Source organism: Panthera leo, chromosome C2 (assembly GCF_018350215.1).
Source record: "Panthera leo isolate Ple1 chromosome C2, P.leo_Ple1_pat1.1, whole genome shotgun sequence".
Classification (NCBI taxonomy): Eukaryota; Metazoa; Chordata; class Mammalia; order Carnivora; family Felidae; genus Panthera; species Panthera leo.
The window spans coordinates 129762105-129783396 of record NC_056687.1 but is presented as its reverse complement, the minus strand read 5'-3'; the positions used below and the strand labels follow the sequence as shown (position 1 = coordinate 129783396).

The window sequence follows — 21292 nt, the reverse complement described above, 5'->3', positions numbered from 1 at the left end:
TTGGCCTCTTAAGTTTTATAGCTTGTTGTGATATATTTCTCATCAAAAAATATTTAACGTTTATTTTTGAGAGAGAGCACAAGCAGGGGAGGGGCAGAGAGAAGGGGACAGAGGATCTGAAGCAGGCTCTGTGCAAACAGCAGAGAGCCGATTCTGAGCTCAAACTCATGAACTGCGAGATCCTGATCTGAGCCGAGGTTAGATGCTTACACAAATGAGCCACCCAGGTGCCCCACATCTCTCATTTTAAATACATACTTATATTTGTACAAAAACAAAACAAAAAAACAACAAGAGGTAAGAGGAGGAGAAAAACCAGATAGTCTAGACAGGCAGGATAACATTAAGTGCAGTGTCTGTCAGCAAGAGACTAATGATCAGTCGTGGTAAGAAGAGATGCCTCTTTCCGAATAAGTGTGCTAGAGCCTGCTCAGGAGAGCTTATAATTAATGCTCCCCTCTTAGCAACCTTGCCTTCAGTGACTTCACATTGATACCTTAAAGTTGGCCAGGGTGGGAGTATTTACACATTGGAAAATGACAAACACCACAAATCCAGGCACTGTGTGCGTGTGTGTGCGTGTGTGTGTGTGCGCGCGCGCATCCCCGAGCTGGTTTAGCTGCATGCAAATGACTTTCTACAAGAGTGGTGGATTACAAGGAGAAACTGGCAGTACTCTCAGACTTATACTGTGGGAAGATGAAGGAAGATGAAGGCCCAGTGACTTAGAGCCTCTTTTCTGTGAATTAACAGGAGACTTTGATCAACTGCTTGCAGAAAAATTGACATTCCTCTAAAAGGATTTCTGCAGGTGGAGACTGAGCCTACCTAGTCTTGCAGGAGAAAGGAAATAAAGGGAATTATTAATGCAAATGTAAGGAAAGTCAAGCTCAAATAGACCCCCAAGGGCTTAATCTGCATGCATTTCTTCTCTAATTTTCATTTGTTTGTTAGCGTGGGAAAAACAATGTCCCCAGACAAAAGGATTTTGAAGGTTTGTATGCTGGTCTTTGAAGAAGAAGGTTACAAGAAGGCAAGAGAATTTAAAGTCATGGGGAAAGACTTAACTCTGGCGTCAAGGACAAAGAAGAAATATAGCAAAGCTAAGAGTACTTTAATAGTTTAAGTAAAATATTAAATGACGTGGCATAAAAATATTAAGTTCTATAAATGCCTAGTTGTTACTCAGAATTTAGTCTGCAATAATTCAGTCTTCAAAAAGATAACTTTCTGAGGTAAAGTCATTTTTCTTTTCTAGACAAAATAACTTTTACAAGTTATTTCTCTAGATGCTACCTATGAGCGCTCATTAGCTGCCTTGACTCTCAGGGTGAATTCTTTCAGTTTGGCGATTGGTTCCTCAGCTGCAGACACATTCTTGTTCCCTTCATCTAAGTGGAAACTCTGAAAGTTATGTAGTTTTCGAAACAAGATGGAATTCTTTCAAGTTTGTATCTTAGGACACTTAAGAACCTGGATTTGACTTCCAGGATGGTTATACAAAAAGTAAAAGATCAAGTGCTCACAAGGTTAAATTTCAGGAAAGCCCTCTTGGATGCAAGACAAAGGCGGGGTGTAAAACGAAAACAAAAGTAGCTTGAGTTAAAGAGGTCATTTGATTTTAGTCTTCACTCAAGACTGCTCCTCTCTGCCCACTGAAACAGGTTGGTTTTTTCTTTTTCTCATTCTAACTTGGATAAGATTGTTTTTTAAAGCCCAAAGACTTTGTATATTTACCTATGTAGAGGGAGTCTTGATGCATAAAAGTCTAAACGTTTATATGTGCAAAAAAGAGCTATTTAAAAGCAGCTATACACTTTAATCTTAAAACTTAAATCTGAAAATAGCAGGATGAAAATATTTTATTTCTGGTATTATTTTAATACCATTACTTGCCTATACAGCTTTGTTAATGAGAAAATAAGTTTTGCTCTACCTTTTTTTTCTACTTTGTTTTATAAATGCTATCTTTTTTGTTGTTCTGGTAATAATTATAAAGACATCTAAAATGTATTCCTATATATCTGCTGAAGGATCATGTCTGCAAATAATTTCCAGTCCTTGTTTTACTTACTCATATTTTTAATAAGATTCTTATTTAAAAAATATTTCCTTAATGTCTTGTATTATTTGGGCATGTTATTCCTTATCACCAGGTTCAAGATTTGTGATGAATGAGAAAGAACAAAGTGCATACTGTGTTAATAATTAACACATAAGAAAATGATGATCAGAATGGTCTTCCAGATTGTAACTTTTCAAATAACCTTAAGGATAAAAATAGTCATTTTAGATTGTTAGCACCTGGTTTTTACATAACGAAAAAAGTTCTTCTATGTGGCATATTTCCTTGGGGGGCCTTCTTTGCTTTACTATCCAAAAAGGGTTAGTAAGAATAAGAACATTCTTTTGAAAATGTACAAGTTGGCACACTGTTTTAATTTTTTTTTTTTTAACGTTTATTTATTTTTGAGACAGAGAGAGACAGAGCATGAACGGGGGAGGGGCAGAGAGAGAGGGAGACACAGAACCGGAAGCAGGCTCCAGGCTCTGAGCCATCAGCCCAGAGCCCCACGCGGGGCTTGAACTCAGGGAACGTGAGATCGTGACCTGAGCTGAAGTCGGACGCCCAGCCGACTGAACCACCCAGGTGCCCCTACAAGTTGGCACACTGTTTTAAAAATAGTAGTTTCATTAATGATTCCCTAAGAATGTTAGAGATTCTTCCAACTGCAAAAGCAATCAAAGGGAAACAGAACGGGTAAGGAAGGAGCAAAACGAAACTCAGCACTAAAATAAAAACACCGAAAGTAATTTTTATATACTTTTAAAAACTTGTGAATTCTGTGCAAGCTTATCTTACTTCTATAGGGTGTTAATAACCAATATAGTAAAATAACTAGTGATGAGACAAGAAGATTCCTGGCACATCATCTATCCATTCTAGAGTAATAGCTTTATACCTCTGCTGGTAAAACCTTTAGTTTAACAAATATATACTGAGCACCTAGTGTGTGCCAGGCACTCTCCAAGGTATTAATTAGAAACATAAACCCAATAAGTCACACTCTTAGGGAACTTAAGTACAGAGGGAAAAGGTAGTCTAGGAAACCCATCTTTTCCATAGGATGGGGTCCATTCTCTAAGAGTGAATGTAGGTATGTATGTAGATATAGCTATTGGATCAGGAAAGTCTTCTGGCAAGGTGAGATCCAGGTTAACTGAGGAGGAAGTGGCCCTTTAAGGGAAGAGCAGGAAAGAGTCTATTAGATAAAGGAACAGAATGAGTAATGATGAAGATATGTGCTGCAGCATGGTGTATGCCAGCAAAGTGCTTCAAATGAGTACTATTACTGTCTACAGCGTAAGGCATATAGTAGAGAAATGTAGCAGGAACCATGGGTAGGACCACATTAGGGAGGGACTCTTGGGCATAATGCTAAGGAGCTTGGATTCTATCTTTCAGGTGAAGAAATGTGTCTTTTAGGGGAGAGCTAAGCAGAAGAGTGACAGATTGACATTTTAGAGATAGAGCTCTGGTGGCAGTAAGAAAAAAAATTTTTTTAATTTATTATTCAGAGAAAATGTGTGTGCACATAAGCAGGGGAGGGGTCGAGAAAAAGGGGGGTAGAGAGAGAGAATCCCAAGCAGACTCTGCCTGTCAGTGCACAGCCTGACACGGCTCGAACTCACGAACTGTAGTATCATAACCTGAGCTGAAATCAAGAGTTGGATGCTTAACTGACTGAGCCAGCCAGGCGCCCCAGAAAAATATTTTATTTTTTTGATGTTTAATTTTTTGAACAATGTTCTGTCTTTTTTAATGTTTATTTATTTTTGAGAGAGAGAGACACACACAGACACAAAGTGTGAGTGGGGGAGGGGCAGAGAGAGAGGGAGACACAGAATCCAAAGCAGACTCCGAAGCAGCTCTGTGCTGACAGCTCAGAGCCCAAGGTGGGGCTCAAACCCATGAATGGTGAGATCATGACCTGAGCCGAAGTCGGACACTCAACTGACTGAGCCACCTGGCGCCCTGAAAATAATTTTATTTTAGATGAACAATTTAATTTACTGACAATATACTGCATAAGAATCACAAAGTTGTATATGTAAAAAATAATAACATTGTTATACCTTTTGCTGAAATCTAATTTTTCATATGTTAAAAACTATTTTGTGGGTACCTGACTGGCTCAGTTGGTAGAGGATGTGACTCTTGATCTTGGGGTTGTGGGTTCAAGCCCCATATTGGGTGTAGAGATTACTTAAAAAAGGTAAAACCTTAAAAAAAAAAACCCAACTATTTTTACATAAAAGTCATTACTTTCATTTAGGGTTTAATGACTAAGAAAATTCCTCAGGGTATTAATTTTATCTTTCATGTTTAAATCCTAGCTCTTACACACAGACTTGTAAAACCAAAGGATGAAAAAATAACCTTGGGGATATATTCCTAAGTGGTTTCCATTAAAAGGTTTCAAATTTCAAAGAGTGGCAGATTCAGTCTCACCTATGTTATGGAAACAATCTATTCTCTAGTTTTTGTTGTTGTTTTTAATATTTATTTATTTTTGAGTGTATGCATATTTATTTTGAGTGTATTTATGTGTGTATGCATAAGTGGGGAGGGACAGAGAGAATCGCAAGCAGTTTCCACAATCAGCATGGAGCCTGACTCCTGTGCCTGTGAGATCATAACTTGAGCCGAAATCAAGAGTCGGATGCTAACTGATAGAGCCACCCAGGCGCCCCAATAATCTATTCTTGAGTAAAAGAACAAATACATGCTAGATCAAAAATTGTTTCCTTTTAAGCAATATTAAAATGAATATTCTGTATTCCTTTTGACATTTAGATTGGAGCCATGGCTTTGGAACACAACCAGTCAACAGATTACTATTATGAGGAAAATGAAGTGAATGGCACTCATGACTATAGTCAGTATGAAGTGATCTGTATAAAAGAAGAAGTCAGAAAATTTGCAAAAGTCTTCCTGCCTGCCTTCTTCACAATAGCTTTCATCATTGGAATTGCAGGCAATTCCATAGTAGTGGCGATTTATGCCTATTACAAGAAACAGAGAACCAAAACAGATGTGTACATCCTGAATTTGGCAGTGGCAGATTTACTCCTTCTATTTACTCTGCCTTTTTGGGCAGTTAATGCAGTTCATGGGTGGGTTTTAGGGAGAATCATGTGCAAAGTCACTTCAGCCTTGTACACTGTCAATTTCGTCTCTGGAATGCAGTTTCTGGCTTGTATCAGCATAGACAGATATTGGGCAGTAACGAAAGCCCCAAGTCAATCAGGAGTGGGGAAACCATGCTGGCTTATCTGTTTCTTTGTCTGGATGGTTGCCATCTTGCTGAGTATACCACAGCTGGTTTTTTATACAGTAAATCACAAGGCTAGGTGCATTCCCATCTTTCCATATCACCTAGGAACATCAGTGAAAGCATCAATTCAAATGTTGGAAATCTGCATTGGATTTGTAATACCCTTTCTTATTATGGGAGTATGCTACTTTGTCACAGCAAGGACACTCATCAGGATGCCCAACATTAAAAAATCTCGACCCCTCAAAGTTCTGCTCACGGTGGTTATAGTTTTCATTGTCACTCAGCTGCCTTATAACATTGTCAGGTTCTGCCAAGTCATAGACATCATCTACTCCCTGATCACTGACTGTGACATGAGCAAACGCATGGATGTTGCCATCCAAATCACAGAGAGCATCGCACTCTTTCACAGCTGCCTCAACCCAGTCCTGTATGTTTTTATGGGAGCATCGTTTAAAAACTACATCATGAAAGTTGCCAAGAAATATGGGTCCTGGAGAAGACAAAGACAAAACGTGGACGAGATTCCTTTTGACTCAGAAGATCCTACAGAGCCAACCAGTACTTTTAGCATTTAAATGTAAAACTGTCTCTTGCTTCGATTCACATGAATGATGCTTCTCCCCAGAGAAAACATCTGCTTTATTCTGAAACTTAAATGTTAAACACTGTGGTGCCAACTTATAACAATCAAAAGGTGGGGGAGGATGGGAGAATGTAGCAGCCAGGAAGAAGAGGAAATGAAATCACAAGTGCACAAAACATGAACTTAACATTAACAATATAGGAAAATAGTATTAACAGATATTAATAATAAAAACACTATGCTATAAATTAGGCCATCTGAAACAGATTAATACAGAGGCTTATATAAAGGAGCATTTATAATTATTTTAAATGATCTAAATTTTAATATAAGAATGACTTCACTGCATAATTTCAGTACTTGAATAACTATACAGCAAAATTTAATCCTTTTTTCCCATTTCATAGTTTGTGATTTCGTAAGACCCCAGACAGAATAACAATTTAACAATAAAAAAATACATAAAAAGCTTTAATGGCCCTTTTAATACATCCGTGGTAAAATTTTTTTTCTTTTTCTTTTTCGTTTTATCCCTGCTAGATTTCTGAACACATAATTTGCTTCCATGATGTCAACTTTCTTTAATAATAACTTGGTTATCTTATTAGATTTACATGTATACTCTAGAAGAAATCTTTAGATAATCATTTTTATCCAGGTTCCAATTTTATGACTTCCTAAAGGGCTCATCCATTTATGTGAGTCTATTACCGAGGGTTAAGAATACATTTTCTCATGTATAGATTCTTATTTTTTTGCTTAAGCACTTGTATTTTTAAGCAATGAAGAAACATGACACAATAAATGATTTCTAATAACATGTACATCTTATCTCTTTAAATACAATTATTTATAAGTTATATTTCATTTAATATATCCCTATTAAAATTTAATTTTGATAGAAATTACCATGATCACAAATAGTGTGCGCGGATATGAATTTTCTCTCATAAACCTTAAAAAATTGTGAATTGTAAAACTGAAAAAAAGACATGTTTTCTGCTCTTAAATATCACCTAATCAAGATATGTTATTTTAAAATTACTTTTCTTTTTAGCAAATATTTCTAAATTTCAATATGCTTTTAAAGGCAGAATTTAAGGAACTATGATCACAAAACTAATAACTATGTATCACATTATTCTAGCACAGCACCTGGCACAAAGGATGGATCTGAATACTCACCACTGCTCCACCATTTCTTGCCATTAATTACATAGCTATCTCCGTCTTGTTGGATGCTACATTCAATATTTGTGGCATCACTTGAAGCTACATCGGGCTCTATAAATAAGCAAAGGTTGAATTTATGGGCAGGCAGACATCATCTACTTACAAAAGAGACTTTGAATAAGGAAATGTGAACTCTTTGAGGATAGGGGCATGTTCCTTCCCTTCCCCCCATCCCACCCTGGTCCTCCCATAACCTACACATAGCAGGTATTCAAAAAGTGTACATTGGAAGAATGAATTTCGAACACTGGGATCAGCAATCTGAATTGTGTTCTTGGCTCCCTCACTGGTACATGATTTGAGATAACTCATGGAATCCATTCTCCAAACATCAAAACTAGATTAAAATGTTGTTCTTTATTTCCCACAGTGAAAATATACTAAATACTTACAAGTCAGATTTCCATATAATTTACTATTTTAGACAATTTCTAACTATGCCTTGAGAATTCCATCTCACCAATTTATTCTGCATGCTCAACACAATGTCTTCAGAAAGTTTTTCATGGGACACCCTTACACAACTGCTTTATTATATGGCATTTCAGAATGTAAAGGCTAGCCCTCAATCATAGTAATGTGCACTTGTTAATATCCTGCTTTTTTAAATGGGTCCTTCAGATATTTTGTGTATTCTATTTCTAAAACTAGAAACCCAGTTCCTTTAGCCGGAGCGGTGTACTTGCTCTGTAACCTCCAACTAGTGCTTTGTAGAAAACACATCATACTATAGGTGTTCAATAAATGCCTCTTACTGATTTTAAATGAAGATCAGTTTTGCTATTATAAACATATGCAATATTATAGAAGAGTTTAAAATCTGGCCAGAATTATGGCCAGATGACATATAGTTTAATTCTAAACTCAACTATAGAATGACTTTTTCCTTTGAAGAATTCGTTATTGCTGTTTCCTATGTACAAATGGTACCAAACCCATTTTCATTAACATGCCCCTAATTTTACTTCCCCACATGAACATAATTTGAACAATGTGACTAGCATTGGTGAATGTTCTATTTTTCTAGGTTTATGGCAGGGTTAAATATTTTGTATCAACATAAAATTATCACAAATATGAGTATTTCATCATAAGGGCAAAAAAGATATTAAATATCCATAGATAACAATTTTTGAAATGCTAGTCAAAAGATTATGAAGTTAGGTTTACCCTGCGCTAAATGGCTAAAGTAGACAGGCAGAAAACATCAGCTGTGGTAGCCTCCCAAATGGGAGGGCAATTTTATTCTGCACATTTAAAAACGCCAATATTTGAAACTGCACTCAAAACAATCATATTTACATTTCTAGCCATGGGTGAATTTGCCTGAAACACAGAGGCACCTCCCTCCTTTCTTTAGCTCATCCATAATAGCTAATAGTTATCCAGGATAACTCACTGCACAAGGGGAGAACCGTGATTTGCTTTTACCTGTCATACAGAAGCAGGACGTAATGTTTCCTTGAAGAAGAGGCTCAAGCCACTGCTGCTTCTGCTTTTCACTTCCATATAGGTGGAGCACCTCCATGTTCCCTGTGTCTATACATAAGAAAAAACATTTCTTTTACATTTAAAAATTTATCAATACGAAATCCAAACTTATGTTGACAATATACACATGTACCTTTTAAGTATTTGCTAACAAAAATATTTTGAAACATAAAATGTAAATATAATTTATAATGAAGATATGACATAGTTATTATAAGTATATGGCATTTGGTGCACATTTATTCAACTTGTGAATTACACACACTTGTTTGCTTCATCTCAATAAAGCATGGCTCTAATGAAGTCTGACTCAATTAGGACTAAGGGAAACAATTTACTGGCTTAATCTTTCCCGGCTCTCTTGCAAATATGCTCTGCTAGGGGTGATGGCTCCTGGAAAACAATTATCATTACATGTTCTATTGAGAATCCAGCCCTGAGACTCCTGTTCCTCAAGCATACACTGTGCTTTCTAACTTTCATACATTTGCTTGTGCCAAGCCTTCTCTCAAGTACAAATCTACCCATCATTCCTAAGTAAATTCCTGCTTCTGAGCCACTTGCATTGTGAAGAATCTCTGATTACCCAGTCAGAAATATCTCCTTCCTCTGAACTCACAGAGCAATTGTCTCTACCTCTACCAATGCTCTTACTTCTGTGTGCCCCCTACCATCTAGAAAATACCAGGTCGAATCTCGAGAATGCTAAACACAGAATCCCTGATAGAAAGTGACGGCAGATAACTTCAAAGACCCTTTCCAACACATCAGAGGGTGTTGTTCAGTGACTGACACACTAGTATCATTCTCATATAAAAAAAAGAATACTTCATGTCTGCTATGGAGCAAAATGCTCTAGAGGCTTTCCTCTGATATTCACTCCTATCAAACTTCAAAAAATGTTATCTGAAACCCTTCCTTTGAAAACTGATTACTCAAAATTTTGAGGAAGCATTTTTCAATATCACCTCTTAAAATGACATTATGGATAGTCACTGAAATGCCTATGAAAACTGAGTTAAATCCATGTTAAGTCTCTTAAAATATGTTTGCACTCTGGTTAGACACTACTAACAGAGCCAAAGTTATACTAAAATGCACAAAATTCGTATAGATGAACAAATTCTTAAAATTTGTTAAAGCTTAAAAGCTTTTTGAATGAGGGAAAAAAATGAGTCCTCAGTTATAATTAATGAAACTCATCATTTTCTTTGCTTATTTTAAATTGTTTCTTGTTATAGTTCCAATGAAGTAAATACTGAATTAGATCTTTCCAAAAATTATCAGTTTATTCTGAGAAGCTGGCAAAACAAAGTTATATTTTACAGGATGGGAAAAAGCCTAGGTAAATTATTTCTACAAAAAAATCACCAGCCCCCAAATCAGCCCCAAGGCCCCCAAATTTTCTAGTAAGAGCTTTAGAATTAAAAATTGCTATTTTCAGGGGCACCTGGGGTGCTCAGTCGGTTAATCGTCCAACTCTTGATTTCGGCTCGGGTCATGATCTCATAGTTTGTGAGTTCAAGCTCCATGTGGGGCTCTGCACTGATGGCACAGAACCTGCTTGGGATTCTCTCTCTTTCCCTCTCTCTGCACCTCCCCCGCTGGTGCTCTTTCTATCTCAAAATAAATCAATAAACATTTCTAAAAAATTCCTATTTTCAATATCCCAATATATAATACTGTATGACTTAATGAAGGGCAAAAAAACAAAAGACAAATTGGGAAGCTACATATGGTTCCCATAAGGTTTTAGAACTATTTGAGCTTGAGTAGAAATTCACCTTTTATGCTTAAGAAAACTCCCAAAGTATTTAATTGACATCAGTTACATTCCCTTCTTCATCTGCTCTGGAAATGCTCCAAAACCCAGTCCCCAAGGGCTTCATGAAGATAGCTCCACCACAAAGAGTAAACGCCTAGTGTTCTACTTACAGTTTTACACATCTTTGTTTGCTAAGGAGAGTAGCTGATCAAACTTTGGTCAAAGAAAATGTATTTTCCTGGCCAATTTAAAAATTTCAGCAGAACGGTGATGTCATTTAGATAATACAACTAATAGACTCATGAAACTTTAATACTAGAAATTTTAATGCTAGAAAAAAGGCCTTCCAGTGAAAAGTGAGTTCACGGGTCAAATGAAGAAATAGTGGCAGAGCAGTGTCTACAGAGGAAGACTTCTGTGGCATTATTTTTCATATTATGACCCATTAGTAGGTCATGAAATAAATTTAATGGAATATGGCTAACATTCTTTAAAAAATGAAATAGATCAGAATAGAATACATTAGATTAGACTCAGTGGAAAATATCTGAATATGTTGCATGCAATAAGGGAAACTATTATTTCACGAAACTCTTTTTCAGTCCCCCCGCCCCCTGCCCCCTGCCTTGTACAATCCATCCACAAATATACACATAAAACTACATAGGCTACATACTGGGTCACAATTTCTTACTATGAGTAGCAATAAAAAAAAAAGTTCTAAATAAAAGACTACCAGTAATCCTTCCATGAAATTATGCCCCCTTTGTAGCATAACATAATAGCTTCACACAAATGAGATGAAATCTTTAGAAATTCTAGGATAGATTTCTTGATTTTTACAATAGCCTCATTATTAGATTAAAATATAGTACAGCAGTAATTTGATAAACTGGTGTTTTGAAGAGGATTTCCTTCCACTTACCACGTCAGGGATAAGTTCAACCATCATCAGAAGTCCATGAACTATCTTAATAGTTGGAAATAAATGAGAGTTAAAGTCCAGGGTGCAAACACTGTGCTATGCAACCATATTGTGTTTTCTCTCAGACATCCAACATTCTTCTTTTTGGCAGTTCCATCCTTCATTAACCCTTTTTGAGAGAGCTTTAGCACTAGAGCCATACAATAAGCACAATAGGCAATATCAAGGTCTAACTTGTGCAGTGACAACATAGGATATCATACCATCATCCTTCTACAACAAATAAAATGTTATTCCTTGACTAGTAGCAACAGAATAACTAAAGTAACTTGGGGGGAAAAAACAAAAGACATTTACAGGGTCTACCCTAGACCTACTGAATCAAATCTTCAGGAATGGAGCCTGCGAATTTGTTTTTTAAGTTCCTTAGCCAGGTCTTTGGCAAATTCAGGTTTGAAAACATCTTCTACAGACTACATTCTAGGTTTATACCTTCCATATTACCTTTTTAAAGAAAAATTGGCCTTCTTTCCTTATCCTTCCAATTTTTAATGGCATCCTTTGGAGGCATCCTTGACTCCCTCATATCCAATCAGGAAATCCTCTTTGCTCTTCCTTCAAAATATATTTAGATGGGGCGCCTGGGTGGCGCAGTCGGTTAAGTGTCCGACTTCAGCCAGGTCACGATCTCACGGTCCGTGAGTTCGAGCCCCGCGTCAGGCTCTGGGCTGATGGCTCGGAGCCTGGAGCCTGTTTCCGATTCTGTGTCTCCCTCTCTCTCTGCCCCTCCCCCGTTCATGCTCTGTCTCTCTCTGTCCCAAAAATAAATTAAAAAAAACGTTGAAAAAAAAAATTAAAAAAAAAAAAATATATTTAGAATCTTTCCACTTCTATTCCACTGATACCAGAACAAACAAATCCCCATCATCTCTAACTAGGATTATTACAAGAGACTCCCTGCTTCCTTCCTTCCCTCGTTTTGTTAATTCTCAACATAGTAGTCAAAGTGATTCTTTTAAAGCTGAAGTTAATCTTGTCACTCTTCTGCTCAAATCTCCCATGGCTTCCCGTTTCACAGAAGGTAGAAGCCATTACCTACCCTATAATGCCCTTTCCTCTCTGCTATCTTCTCTTACTAGTCTCCCTACTACGCTGGCCTCCTTGGCTATACACCAATCACACTCTTGTCTTAGGGTCTTTGCATTTTCTGTTTCCTCTGCTATGAAAATTCTTCTCCCAGATATCAGCATGGCTAACTCTCTCATCTTCTTTAAGTCTTTATCGAATGTCATTTTCTCAGTAAGGCTGATCCTGACCATTCCATGTTAAATTGTAATTTGCATTTCTTGTTCCCTAGCATTCCAGCACTCCCCCCTACCCTAAGTTTTTTATTCCCAAAGCACTTTTCATCTTCAAACTTACTACATAATTTACTTATTATATTATTTATTTTTAATGTTTATTTATTTTTGACACACACACACACACACACACACACACACACACACACACAGAGTGCAAGTGGGGGAGGGGCAGAGAGAGAGAGAGACACAGAATCTGAAGCAGGCTCCAGGCTCAAGCTGTTAGCACAGAGCCCAATGTGGGGCTCAAACTCAGAAACTGTGAGATCATGACCTAGGCTGAAGTCAGATGCTTAACTGACTGAGACACCCAGGTGCCCCTATTATTATTATTTTTTTAATGTTTATTTATTTATTTTGAGAGAGACAGAGAGTGCAGGGGAGGGGCAAAAAGAAAGGAGAGAGAGAATCCCAAGCAGGCTCCACACTGTCAGCTCAGACCCTGACAGGGCTCGATCCCATAAACCGTGAGACCATGACCTGAACCAAAATCAAGAGTTGGATGCCTAACTGACTGAGCCACCAAGTGCCCCTATATTTATTATTTATTTGTTTCCCTCCATTAGGATATCAGCTCCATGAGGGCAGGAATTTTTGTGTATTTTTTTCCTTGATATATCCCAAGGATCTAGAACACTAAATAATTAGTGAATAGATGGAGAGACAGGCTAACCAAAAGAGTTAGAACTCTCTAGCCATTCCAACTAGCCATAGAAATATCCAATACCCAATCATGAAACTGCAATCCTTATACTGCAATCCCTTTGGTGGTGATCTCTATTCACTAATACTCTTAATGCAATGATGTTTAACCAAGGAATAATCCAATGAGGACACTGGATCCATTTTTTAATATTTAAATCAAAGTAAGTGAAAAGTAAAACTACAGACAAGTTTATAAATCCATGATTTTGTGTAGAAAAACTTCCTGTCATAAAATAGACAAATTTCAAACACTCCTCAAAATATCTGAGAAAGTTTCGTTTTTAAATAATGTAGTAACCTGGTGCTTGGCAGTTAAAGACGTCTGGAGCAAAAAAGCATTTTCCTGTTTCTTCAGCAATCAAGGCATAGTCCACCTGGCTGAGACCGCTTACAGCTGGCAAAAACAAGTTCCAGAGGCCTTCTGCTTTGGCCATTTCCTGTCAAGGTGATGAATACGCCAGTGTGATCATAATTTACCATGAACTAAAATAGTTTATTTTTAAAAGATATTGTTATTTATACTTTTTGCAATTTAAAAACACTTATGAAATTATTCATTTCATTTATCCTACAGTGTGTGAAACCAAATAGTTATTAATTCATTATAAAACAACAATCAAAAGGCATTAAAGAAATGCCTTTTCCTCCAAGTTTCCCTAGATTTGGCTGAAAAACTAAATTTGCTTTCTTGGGTACTCCTTACTGAATCACAGAATTATGATTACAGAGTCTTACAGAATTCTTACAGAATCTCCCACATTTGAGCATAATTATGCCACACATACTATTTTGCACAGTTCAGTTGCTTATGTGTGTGATGGTTAAGATTTAAAAACATCAAATTTAGATTGAGCCCAGGTGGGAAAATGTCTTGCTTGACTTCTGTCTCAATTGAGTGACAGATGGTAGTGAGTGGTGTTGACCATATTTTTTCTTTGAGCAGCTCTAAGAGGCTGTCTCTGTCTTCATCACATACCATACACAAAACACTATGTAGCCTAATTTGCATACTACATATTCTATATTTTCTTTTTAAAAAGTTATTGATGTATTTATTCACTACATACAGAACAACAGCATATAACAAACTGAGGTCTCAAAAAACAAACAAAAAACACCTGCATTAAAAAAAAAACCAAAAACCTGTATATAAATTTTCCATTATTAAAGGTTTTCTTATTTTCTTACCTTGAGTTTATCAATCACTAAAGGTTTTTTCCATCTGTCCACTGAATTTTCATTTTGAACATAGAACTCAATTACCTCCTTAAAGTAATAACAAGAAAAAAGTTCATTAGCTAAAGTTAATACAAAGTAAATAATGCCATAAGCTGCTAATATCCAAAGTAAACATATTTAGATGAAGAGGTTTTTAAAGCTGCTATTTGATCAGTAATATTTCTTTCTGAAGCCAGTATAGGAGTATAAAAAATTCTAGAGGTTTGCTGCTCACAAAATTATGCTGCCTCAATATTAGATGACAGCCTTACAAAATCTTGTACTAAGATTTGAATGTTCCAATTTTAGCAACACAGCACACTGGATGGTCATAAGAACCCCTCTTAAAGAAGAACAACTAAAAATGCCAGAGAAAATATTTAAAATAATTTTAAAAATACATGTAGTAATGAATAGCTGTGTCAGAAGAAAAATAAGGAAATTTCTCAAAGGTCAGAAATAAAGAAGCCCGAGTTTTCAAGTGTTGCTAAAGTACTTGTTTCAAGCCACCATTAGCAAAAATTAGCAAAACCAATAGTTTAACAGACTCACACTCCCCAAAGACTACAAACTAATGATCAGATACAGAATATAAAGTATTTGTGTCCAATAGATTTCAGGAATAAAGGAAGGAATTAAAAGTATGACAAGGGTTATCAGAATAAGCCAAATTTGAAAAAGAACCAAAAAAAAAAAAAAAAAAAAAAAAAAAAGAAAAGAAAAGAACCAAATGCAACTTGGGAAAAGAAAAACCATGGTAGTTAAAAATTCAATGGCAGTTGTTCTCAAACACCATTGGTATCAGAATCACTCGGGGCACTTGGTGAAAAGACAAGAATCCATGAGCCTTTTACTTCAATGAGCCTAGGGCTTCTGTATTCTTTACTAGCTTTGGCAATTCTGACACTCTCCAACTTTTGAGAGAACCACTGTTCTATGGATGGTTGAAAAGTAGATTAGATATAGCAGAAAAAAAATAATTTGGAAGAAAAAGCATGAAGAAATTACTCCTTTCTATGAATGAGGCACAGAAATTCAATAGAAGGAAAATATGAATGAGTAACAGATATGATGGAAATAGAGAAATGTTCTCACATCAGTCTAACTAGGGCCCAAGATCAAGAGTATAACAAGAGGGGATACTGGAAACATTTACTTCTGAGTTTTTAGAACTGATGAAAGATACCAATCTTCAAATTCAGAAAACAAAGTAAAGCCAAAGCACAAACTATACAACACCAAAGAAAAATAAAAGCTCTTAACAGGAGAAAGAGGAGGGGAGGACAGATCACTGATAAACAAGTAAGACTGAGAACTGACTTCCCAGAGCAACAAATGAAGCCAGAAATCAGTGGGACAAGGCCTTCATTTGCTGAGAGAAAGTAACTGTCAACCTAGAATTCTATATCCAATAAAACAATCTTTCAAGAATTAGGACAAAATAAAGGCATTAGAAATAAAGAAACAGAGAGAGAGACAAGGAATCTGAACCATTAGTTCCCTCTCCTGAGCAAAAAAAAAAAAAAAAAAAAAAGAAAAAGAACTATCAAATAAAAGGTTACTAGCAGATTCTCATTAAAGAAAGTTGATTGCTAAAGAAACATCTGAGTTGCAAGAAGAAACAGTAAATAAAGTGATAAATATATGGGTAAATCTAAATTAAAAGCTAGCTATGTATGGGGCACCTGCGTGGCTCAGTTGGTTAAGTGTCCTACTCTTGGTCTTGGCTCAGGTCATGGTCTCGCAGTTTCATGGGTTCGAGCCCACATCAGGCTCTGTGCTGATGGTGCTGCAGATCCTGCCTGGGATTCTCTCTCCCTCTCCCTCTGCCCCTCCCCGACTCATGCTGTCTCTGTCTCTCTCAAAATAAATAAGTAAACTTTAAAAAAGTTTTAAAAAACTAGCTACATAAAACAGTAACAATAATCTCTAATTTGTGCAACTAAAAGAATCAAGATGAACTAAAATACGGTCTATGATGGCATTCTCCAATATTTGCTATTATTCATCTCTGTACTTATTTTTTTTACACTTAGGCTAGTACAATTACTAGATTAAAGGCTATGAATATTGTCACAAGTCCACATTACAAAATCATTTTCTAAAATTGTTCTATCACTTTACAGTCATACAATATTCAGAAATGTTCTTTTTATTAAAGCATGGCAGTCCAGGGTACTGATGTATTTAGTGAAAACTTCAAGAAGACAAAGGACAGCTCTTTCAAAGCCAATAGGATAAACAGCATTTGTCATTTGTGTCAGGAAGTCAGTTAAATTGGAGATTTCCTGTTTAGGGTTGTTTATTATTTCCATCCCTCGTATTGCCGTGGAAATAGTCAATGTTACTGTGTTTGATAAGAAATATATTATGCAATACATTTACAAATTCCTCATCTCTGACTACAGTTTGTGAGAAGTTATGATACTACAGTTTATGATACTACAGTTCTGAGAAGTTAAAATATGCCAATGTTTATATAATTATTTAAAAACTTGTGTGATTTAAAAATTCCTAAAGTCTATCCATTCAAGAGATCTGCAAAATCTATTTGTGGTATGGCAGGAGTCAGAATTAAAATATCTCATCAGAATGAAGTTCTCTTTAGTTCTTAGAGTATGAAAAACAGAAGGAAGCAGAAAATAAGTTTGGTGCCTGATCAGTTCTCCCCGAATAACGCCTTTAACATCTAACTTCCTCATTCACTGATTGAGATGCGGCTTTGAAGTATGTTGGTTCAGAATCTTAAATCTGAGCCTACAAATAATTTTGCCATATAATATGTTTTTCACTTTAAACTTAAGTCTATTAGAAAGAAGCAACAATAGTTCTTTGCCAGTACATTATTACATTGAGTAGGAAAATATGGCTAATGTTATCATTACGTTAAAAGTGTGTTCTCAAGAACATGTTGCTAGTTCCTGTTTTACATGCTATTTTTTAGGTCTCCTTATCCATTTTAAATAGGAAGAACTGCCTTTTAACATTTTCATAAGTAATGGGTTCTTATGTTCTCACTTTAAGATATCCAAGGAATTTCCATGGTCATTTGAATAGTTTAAATGAAGCTTATTTTTTTCCCATTATAAAAATTTGGAAAAATATGTAAAAGTATTATGAAAAATTCATTAAGAGTCTTACTAAAGATGTGTATTGCTAAAAAACTGGTGCATTATGTGACATAATCTTGCTTTCTAGACATTTTTTTTCTAGACATGATTTTTAATTTTTACAAACTTAGTTATAATAATATTGGATAGAATTTTATAGACTTTTCCCCCTCCCATTTTGAGAAAGCTAATTACTTTTCTCCAGATATTTCAAATGTCGATGTTCACAGACAGGGATTAGTATTGTTCAGAATCATTCTACAGGATAAAACATTTTTACAGATGTCGGTTTAAGATTTTTTTTCAAAGATTTTATTTTCAAGTAATCTCTACACCCAACATGGGACTCAAACCCACAACTCTGAAATCAAGAGTCACATGCTCCACTGACTGTGCCAACCAGGCATCCCAGTTTAAGATTTTTAATGGAAGAAAAAGTTCACGTTATTATGTGTGGATGTATTCTAGATCTGAACAATCTGCAACGAAAAAATGATTGTTGCTTTCCTTGCCACATAAAATATTGACAATCTTCCCTTTAAAGCTATAGACTGCTTTTTACTTATAAGAAGGCATTTTCTTTTACATTGAAAATTCTTTGTAAATATTTTCATAGCTGTATGCTATTAAGTTCAGCAGATGTATCACAAGCCAATTTGTGATACTTCTTTTCTGTGCTGCATGCTTCCTTTGATTCCCATTCACATCTATAAATGAAAGAGCAAGGCTACTTGGTTTCTTCTGCCAATTGTGGCCTCTCTTTCGAATAATCAGCTGGTTCCAAGCACAAGCATGTCAACAAATATGCTTCATTTTAGGGTGAGTAGATAGGAATCAGGCAAACTGACAGGCAAGCTGGGGGTCTACACCATACCCCCACTAAAAAAAGAAAGAAAAAAAGCCAAAAATGGAGGACTCTAGAGGACTAACCCTCATGTTGAAGCCCTGGCTTCTTTGAAACGGATAATTTGTTGTTGCTGTTATTGTCTTTTTCATTTCCTTCCTTTCTTTCTTTCTTTTTAGTTTTTCTTTCTTCTTTTTCTCTTTCTTTCTTTCTTTCTTTCTTTCTTTCTTTCTTTCTTTCTTGTCTTTCTTTTCAGTTTGTCCTTTCTCTTTCTTCCTTCCTCCTTCCCTCCTTTTCCTTCCTCCCTCCATCCCTTTCTTTACCTTCCTTCATTCCTCCCTTCCCCCCTTTCTTTCTTTTTTCTTTCTTTCGAGTTCTAAATGTATTACTCATAGCTTAAATGTTCTCTGACTCATTTTCAAGCCAGAGTAATAATTGTACCCCCTCAGCAAGCATTACATGAGTCAGTGTACATGTACATGAGTTGTTGGTACAGTAACTGGCAGAGGAGTAAGTTCTTAATGCATATTAACTAGTGTTGTTACTGTTGATTCACTGTTTGTCTTCCTCTTGCATTTGACTGTGAAGATATCAACTCTGTTTAATATTGTCATCCTTAATAAGATTTAATATCACCATGTCCCCACCATCTGGCATAGTGACCAGCATACAGAGGTGCTCAGTGTTTGTCAAATGTTTGAAGTAAGTTTTTTGCTGAAGGTAGAATTTAGGCAAAGTCTGAATCAGAACCCATGCTCTAACTCTAAGAGCCAGGTTTTCCACACTGTCCCACATTGGCTTCCTTCTCTCTTTGATTTAGGCAACTTGCTGAATTTCTCTGGCCTCAATTTCCTCATTTTGTTTTTTGTTTTGTCTTTTTTTAAATTGGAGTATAGTTAGCACGCAGTATTACATTAGCTTTTGAGGTACAACATAGTGATTTGACATTTATACACATTATGAAATGATCACCATGATAAGTTTAAGCTGATCATTTACTTTTTTAAAGTACTCTTACAGCCTTTCATTTGAAGCAAATGCCACTACTATTCAGGAGTGTTAGAGACCTAACCCCACGGGCCACTTGCAGGTTAATTAGTCAAACAACCTGATTTCTCTTTTCCTTCTCACTCTTGCTCTCCATACCAGCCAATCACAGGAGACTCCATTAAAAATTAAAAAAAAAAAGAATGAAAAAAGTTACCACCTGTGCTACAGCCTTCTCTTATTTCAAAATGATTTTAAGATGTGGCTTTTTCTGTTAAAGGTTATTCTTTGGTATGATCCATTCTGCTTTCCAAATCCAATTTCCATTCTCTTTTCAAAACCTTTAGTCCTCTGATGTGTCCCATTTCTGTTTTTGTGCTTTTAGCAACTTATGCTATTTCTTTAAACAAATTTCTTTATTGTTAATGGGATTTTATTTGAGGGAAAGGAGATAAATGCTGAATTCAGACTGCCATTTTGAACCAAAAGTGTTGCATTTCCTTTTTAACACCCAAAAGTTCAGAATTTTAAAACTCAAGATTGTATATGTACTAATTAGTTCATAAAGTTTCCAAAGTGATATCTTAATCACTGAACACATGTAAGAGGTGACTATTTTAGAAAGAACTTCCTCATATTTAAGTAGTATTTTCCTTAAAAAACAAAAGACAAAAAATAAAAACTATACCCTGCTTGGTCAGCAAAATTAATCTCATGCCAGATCTTTACTAACAATGTAATTCAAGCAACAATATTTATGTAATTTAAGCAACAATAGTAACTGCCTTATAAACACATATCGACTCTATATTTTTATTGAAAGAATTTTGGGCTTTTTCAGTTTCCTATTTGATTTTGTCAGTCCAGCTCTAGACTTCTCAGAATCATGGAAAATTAAAATGAGAATTTATTGTATATCTACTCATATCTATTCACATCACAGATGAAAAGACTGAGGCACCGAGAATTAAAGTTATTTGCCCATGACCATCTAACTTGTAGAAGAAATGGACTAGAATCAAACCATTATAATTTCTACACCAGTGTTCAACTCAAACACATACCTGGCCCCACCCGCCTTATGTATTATTCATAATAGCTTTTATCTTTTCTTCACAGCATTTATCTTCCTTATTTAATGTCTTTCTTTTGTGCTAAAGTGTAAGCTCTGTGGAAGCATTAGCTCTGTCTTGTTCTTTCTTTTTCTTTCAATAGTTCTCCAGATGCCTAACCCATTATTAGGGTACCTGATACTTACATGTTAACTAAATGGCTGAATGTACCATGTTACTTCTCTATCCTCAGTGAACTTATGGTTATTTACTTAACACCTTAAAATAGTAACTTATGGGGAGAGAGGTAGTATATCTGTGAATAGGTTGAAATGATATGCAAAATTTTCTGGTTATGTCCACCTTATTTACTCTGCAGTTTTCTTAATTCTCAAAGGAGTCTATAAAGAAAAAAAAAAAAGCCTTAGGCAAAGGCCCTAAAGTAATGCTTTACTCTAATATATTTAGGATCTCAACTTTACAACAGTTAATTCCCTTTGACTGAATTTTAATTCCAATCATTTATCTGTAGCATTCCCTTGACATATTTTAGAAACTTATCAGCTTCTGCAGTAGCTCAGTGCTAAGGGGAAGAGTGGAATGAGGTAAGGATAGGATAGGATACCATGGTACTCCTAGAAACAGAGATAACAGACGTCATTCATCAACAGTC

The 21292-nt window shown here is 35.8% G+C and overlaps 2 protein-coding genes across 5 annotated transcripts in view; one reads left to right on the top strand and one right to left on the bottom strand.

Annotated features, from left to right (window-relative positions):
• Nucleotides 1-21292, bottom strand: part of ACAD11 (acyl-CoA dehydrogenase family member 11) — a 91516-nt gene that overhangs the window by 37604 nt on the left and 32620 nt on the right. For all 4 annotated transcript variants that reach the window (XM_042903041.1, XM_042903038.1, XM_042903039.1 and 1 more), the window contains exons 10-13: nucleotides 14597-14674; nucleotides 13707-13845; nucleotides 8593-8700; nucleotides 7114-7212 (exon numbers count right to left, since the gene is read on the bottom strand). In XM_042903041.1, coding sequence (XP_042758975.1) covers nucleotides 7114-7212; nucleotides 8593-8700; nucleotides 13707-13845; nucleotides 14597-14674 — 424 coding nt within the window. The remainder of the gene's footprint in view (nucleotides 1-7113; nucleotides 7213-8592; nucleotides 8701-13706; nucleotides 13846-14596; nucleotides 14675-21292) is intronic.
• ACKR4 (atypical chemokine receptor 4) lies at nucleotides 1392-6633 on the top strand. Its single transcript, XM_042903048.1, has 2 exons — nucleotides 1392-1664; nucleotides 4859-6633. The coding sequence occupies exon 2, from the start codon at nucleotides 4868-4870 to the stop codon at nucleotides 5918-5920; it is 1053 nt and encodes a 350-aa protein (XP_042758982.1). The 5' UTR covers nucleotides 1392-1664; nucleotides 4859-4867; the 3' UTR covers nucleotides 5921-6633.

What these genes read in the sequence shown, in the direction of transcription:
- ACKR4 (XM_042903048.1), top strand. Translation starts at nt 4,868, where the DNA reads ATGGCTTTGGAACACAACCAGTCAACAGATTACTATTATGAGGAAAAT.